The sequence below is a fragment of the Patella vulgata genome, chromosome 2 (genome assembly GCF_932274485.2).
Source record: "Patella vulgata chromosome 2, xgPatVulg1.2, whole genome shotgun sequence".
NCBI classification, from domain to species: Eukaryota; Metazoa; Mollusca; class Gastropoda; family Patellidae; genus Patella; species Patella vulgata.
Window position 1 is genome coordinate 39224407 of NC_065880.2, and position 6091 is coordinate 39230497.

The 6091-nt window shown below is 32.8% G+C and overlaps 1 protein-coding gene across 1 annotated transcript; it reads right to left on the reverse strand.

Annotated features, from left to right (window-relative positions):
• Positions 1–983: 983 nt before the first annotated feature.
• On the reverse strand, positions 984–6091 carry LOC126811436 (peroxiredoxin-like 2A). The gene is made up of 6 exons (XM_050537038.2): positions 5862–6091; positions 5251–5438; positions 4441–4515; positions 3875–4009; positions 3610–3745; positions 984–2093 (listed from the first exon to the last, which is right to left on the reverse strand). The coding sequence occupies exons 2-6, from the start codon at positions 5422–5424 to the stop codon at positions 1975–1977; spliced, it is 639 nt and encodes a 212-aa protein (XP_050392995.1). The 5' UTR covers positions 5425–5438; positions 5862–6091; the 3' UTR covers positions 984–1974.

The following is a 6091-nucleotide window of genomic DNA, read 5'->3' on the forward strand; positions in this document are numbered from 1 at the left end:
AAACGGTTAAATATATCACCGTTACACCCGACTGTAGGTCGAATTTCATTTTTCGTGAAAATCGGACCAGAACTCCCTGACAAAATGGCCGCTTCTTTTACACAAATAGTGTAAAGGTATGTAATACCAAGGTTGTGGACCATCACAATTTTTATCAGATTTTGATGAAACTTGATATATATCTTTATATCCCAAATATCTCAGCCCATTTCAATACTCGCGCATTTCAGATCATATCTACCTGGATTATGGCCCCTGATATATAAATAATCACGCTTTTTTTAAGCTTGTTCTGTATCCATCTCTTGCAAAATGTGGTTGTATCTTGTCTGGCAACTGCTGGTTGTCCTTTAAATGCCATACAGTGAAAATATGCACTCTTAAAATAAAGATGTGACTGATTATAAATAGCAACAACTTAATATTATCTAGTAGAGGCTATTTTGTTTCATACATTCTGCAGAGAACTTCACTAAGAAGTCAGATTAAGTATTGTTCAATGGTCTAGAGCATTAAACGACTTAAAATACAGACACTCTGCACATGCTTTTACAGTGAAATACGTCACGCGAGTCCAATATTTTACTAGTATAAATAATGTACGATTGGCAACTGCCCGTACGAATATTTGAAATAATGGTACGCCAACATCAAAGGGTGACGTCACATCTGAATTTTAATCTGTCTGAATGTAGTGTACCAAACAGTGAACACTGATTTAAAGGGAAGCTGGAAGCTATCCATTCTGTACCCTGGACTAATTTAACCAGTTGCACATTACATTTTCTCAGTCTATCATAAAACTATTCGGAGCACATCTTGGGTGTATTCCACTTAAAATATATAGATTATACAACAATCAGCTTGCTTGAATTTCCTGTGAGACAGTGGTTTTGGCAAAGTTCGAATATAATTGCAACAGATGGTTATATACATCACATCAATTTAGGATGTCATTTGTTAAAGAAATAATAAATAATACAATGAATTGGAACTTTTATTTGAAATTGCATTTCTATTACTATATAATCACATACAAAAATAAATTAACCACCAACATTTTACAATAAAACATCAAATAATCAATTAGTAGTTCCTAAAATTGCCCACTTAAATTTCTATACATAATAATGGGATTACTGTGCTCCATATATATTAAGTAGCACTAACAATAACATTTATATACACTTTACCCTAATATATGCATCAAAACCTTGGTCTTTCATTTTTGAAAAAATATCAATTTGATCACAGAGAATAATTCAGAAGTGTGGGACTTATTGGTAACAGCTAAACTCGTGTTAAAATCAAAACATTCTAAATAATGTAAATTGTGACTTCCAATCAGTATGCTTTGTAATAGTTTAGGTTATGATTAACCTAGATGGAACAATTATTCAGAAACCATTTCTTACAAGATTAATTTTAAACAATTTCAAAGAAATGCCATTAATTCTGAATAATGTAAATATCATATTCAGAATTATTTTTGACTAACCTTACTATCGAAAGTTTAGTCTAATAAGAGTAAGGCATTGGTATGATTTATCTCAAAGTTTCCATACAATTACAATCTAATTTCAAAATGACCCTTGTAACTGTATAGATAAATTATGCCAAATTAAAAAAAAATCATTTTGTACTCACCAGAAAAAACGTGCAAAGAATCCAAAACCCTTGAGTAGCACTTTATAATATTCACAATTAATTTGAGTATTGCGATTCTACATATTACAATAAATTATTTTGTACACACCGGCATAGATCTCCACAGGGACAATTCATCTTTAAGTAGCACTTAATAATTATACAATTAACTTGAGTATTGTGTTTGAATTCCATTAAATATATATCACAATAAAATTATGCAAAGATTTCTAAAAATAGTGACACATACATAACTTTTAGTAAAAAAAATGCACTATTATCATATTTCAACAAAAACAATTACTGGCTATAAATTATGTCCTAATATTAAGAACGTATTTGATTCACTGCATTTAAAACCTCTGTTAAATTAGCATAGTCTCCAAACTCTTTCTCTCTGTGTTCAAATAATATTCCTTGCTTTCCTGGTCCAATTACAAAAACACCTTAAAAATTAGTAGAAAAAGTATGAGAAAATGTGTACATCTATCAAAATAACGAGGGAGACGACCATAAAAATACAAAATTATCTATTTATATATTTCTATGAGTAGCTTACTGCCACCATGAGATTACCCTTGTTGAACCCCTAGACAAGTGGATGTGTGTTGTATTAGCCACTAACAGTCCAACACTCATTTTTAAGGGGACAGTAGTGCAGCAAACAAATTAAAGGTCACAGAAAACATTGTGAACAGTTTCATCCACCACAACATTTATATACTGGGGAAAAGAGATACACGATGTACAGTGTCAATATGAATTAGCAAATACTCATTGAATAAACAAATATCACACCAGGGGTACCTGTATGTGTTTATTAGGTCGGAATGATTTAGCCAGTAAACATACATAATCACTGTTCAGTGAAGTGTAACAATTTCTAATAAGATAAAAAAAACCCACAAAAATAGAATAATTTTGTTAGTAGGTATATACCCATGGGAAACAACTACCACATATTTTATCATATAACATTAAAGGGGGCAAGTCTTTAACTCAATATCATCCACAGTCTTTGACATTGCAAACACCACTTATTGGTCAGTTTAAATCAACATTGATGTTCTTATCTTACTGTGAAAGGATGGGCTTCTGATATCCAATATTTAAGATGAAATGAAAATTTTAAAATTGGCACCCGAATTGTGTGCTAGAATGCTTTCGAGCTCCATTTGTAATGAAGTGACTCGAGGAACAAGGCTAAACATATCCCACAGGAGAATATACTACCGGTGTAGACTGGAATAACCAGACACCAAAGACTGCCATTCATCGAACAAAACTGATTACAAATTACAGTAAAAACAGAGAGAGAGAGAGAAATGGGGTTTAATGTCCACTCGACACAAACTAAGGTATTTCGGGACTAACATATGGTTTAATTTTATTTCAATAATTCGCATGCGCGTAGGGGTCTTTAGCAGTGAGAGGACCCGGATAAAACCCACGAGGTAGGACAGGCGACCCTACTCCTTGTCACGTACAACCGGGGATTTGAAACCACGCCAGTTGACTCAATGACAGGCTTTATGATACAGCGCACACAAGCTAACCATTCGGCCATCCAACCCCCCCAGTAAAAACAGAAACAATTGAATATAAATCAGTTTATATACATTCATATAACATTATGAAATAAATTGCGACCCATTTGTGTCCATTTCTAGTTGCCAAAGAATAGAGATTTAGCACTTTTAATACAGTGTAAAGACTATATGTTGTACATCTTGTGAACTGTTTGAGCTGACTCAAATTTCACATGAAATAAATAGAGATTAAACAACTAAAAGGGGTGATTTTCCATTTGATAAAAATGAAAATTCTGTATTAAGATAATTTTGGACATAAGCAAATATTTTTATTGGAAGGAAGATGCTGTCAATCATGTGAGCCGTGATGATGAGATGTCATCCTTTTATATCCTAAGAAATATAAAATTAAAAAAGTAAATATACTTACTTCCTAATATACTACCTTCCCCTTCCAGGTTGCCCTCAACCCCATTCCGCCAATTTGATATAAAATTTCTCCATACACTGATCCGTAAAAACCCTGTTACAAGCATTCTTCTCTCTACAGGACCATAAAATCTTCTCTACAATAGAAACAAATAATTTTGGAGGGGATTTTATCATTGATAAGGTCCAACAAAATTCTTATTTTGTCATCAAACATAAATTCTAATGACAAATTTGAGTAAAATAAGATGATTTAACTTTCCTACCTCTTTGTCTAAATAAACAGGACCTTTGAAGTATGGCTTGAATTCTGGAACACCCAGTGTTTCATGAACTACAGAATATAATTCAACACCAAGAGCATCAAGTTTAGGTTTTAATGATGATAGTCCAACTGCCTCCTAAAAAAAGCATCATAGAAAAAAATATTAAAATTCTATTATTTTCTGTCATAAACCCTTGGCTTAAACATAAGAAATGAAATGAAATGGGGTTTAATGTCCTACTCTTCTGCTCCAACAGGGCTAATGATGGAAATTTTTTCCTGGACAGCGGCACTACAGCCTTCTCTTATGTCAAATTCAAACTGCCAAGGGATCTTTTCCGTCCACGTTGGACCCTTCGTCCTGCATCACTGAGAAGGGGAACAACCCCGGAAAATCCTCAGGAACTTTCTTGGAAATCACCAGGAGCAAAACTCGACCTCCAGGCTAACGAGCCAGAATCTTACTCACTGAGCCACCATGGCTCCCTTGCAAATTAGACGATGACATTGTAAGTAGTAATTTACCTCAAAACAAGGTTGGTTTTGTTTTCACCATACTGATCTTACCTCTCGACATAAAGAACAACCTGGACGCCTGACAGCCATTATAACTGCACCTTTCTTCTCCCACAAATCTTTACCCTAAAATTAAATATCATTATAATACTAATGTATTATGAACAAAGATCGTTTTAAAATAAATTTTCTGTAGGCTTGTGTTCATCTCTGCGTGTACTGATAAACTTGTGAAAGGTGCACAAGGCCAAGTTATTATTTGTATAAAAAAGTAATAAAGGGTCGGAGAGCCCAAGTTTAGATTTGTCGTTGAATGTTCAATACTGTGTAACTCAACATGGCACCTGAAGTGTTTAACATATTTAGGTACGGGTCAGTACCCAACAGTTTAATCATATGATAGTCACGGTTTGGACCAAAATGCCTTGGAAATTGGGAGTGGGAGGTAACCTATGGCATATCTCGTGGTTGAGAGACTAAATGTTTTTTAGTCACAAGAAGAATATCTTCCGTCAGAGTTATTATATGTAAGCCACCTTCATTACTCACAATGCCTCCTAGGGGTATTCTATTTTCAATATGGTGGTTATGCAAATAAGCCATCTTGCCTCAGTTAATTAGGTAATACATTTGACCCCAATCCAATTAAAACCAGTACGTCATGTTAATTACATTTCATTCTATTTTTTTTTTATGTTACACTACATAAACATTTGACATCTAAGTTGGGATATATGATTGTTTGATATGTATATATCACTCTCTTAAAGGCAGAACACTGAGATAAGGCAAAGTTAGTTAGATATACAGAGAAGCATAAAAATCATTAAAAATAAATCATAAATCTACATTTTTACATACCAAGAATTGTTTTGGGTTGGATTCTATTGTCTGTAACTTGGCATCTGCTAAATATTTCAATGTTGCTTTTTGAGCTTCTGTCATTAAAGGATTATAAGATGGTGGTAAATTACACACAACAGCTATTCCTGCTACCAACACAGCAATTCCAGTCAATAGATTTGATATTCCCATTTTGCGTAGAAATCCTTGAAAATAAGAAATCTGTTTTGTTCTTTGTACACTTTAAATAACTTATATTAATTAATAAAAATTTAGATCTTTATTTAATATAGGCCTATAAACATATTCTAAAACCCATATTCAAACACTCAGTGTTTTTCCCATTATATTAATTAATTATCTATATAATCAATAAGCCACATTCCATATCTATTAGGTCATATCTACATAATTAGCTGCACATCTTTGATCTATACAGTATTCATATAGTAAAATAATAAATGTGTCTAGGTTATGAAATACATGTACCTTATTCAATCTTCTGTTTTTCTCTAGTATAGTAGAGTAAGTAGTAATGTAAGCTATCCACAAATATTCCCAAATGATATGGAATGTTATGATTAACCTATCCTAACTTTGGTACGAGTAAATCACTTAAATGTACTTACCGGTACGCTCTTGATTTGCTGACTCTTACTATGATAAACTTATAGAGTTATATAGGTAATTCATCAAGGTGTGATAAACTGTATAAAAATTAATAACGTATTACTGACTGGGTAATTATTGATATTGATAACATAAATCTACCATACAAATATCCTATAGTCGTATATCAATCATGTACTACATTGTTAACAGTTGTACCGTAACAAACTTGTTTACACGTTTTATAACT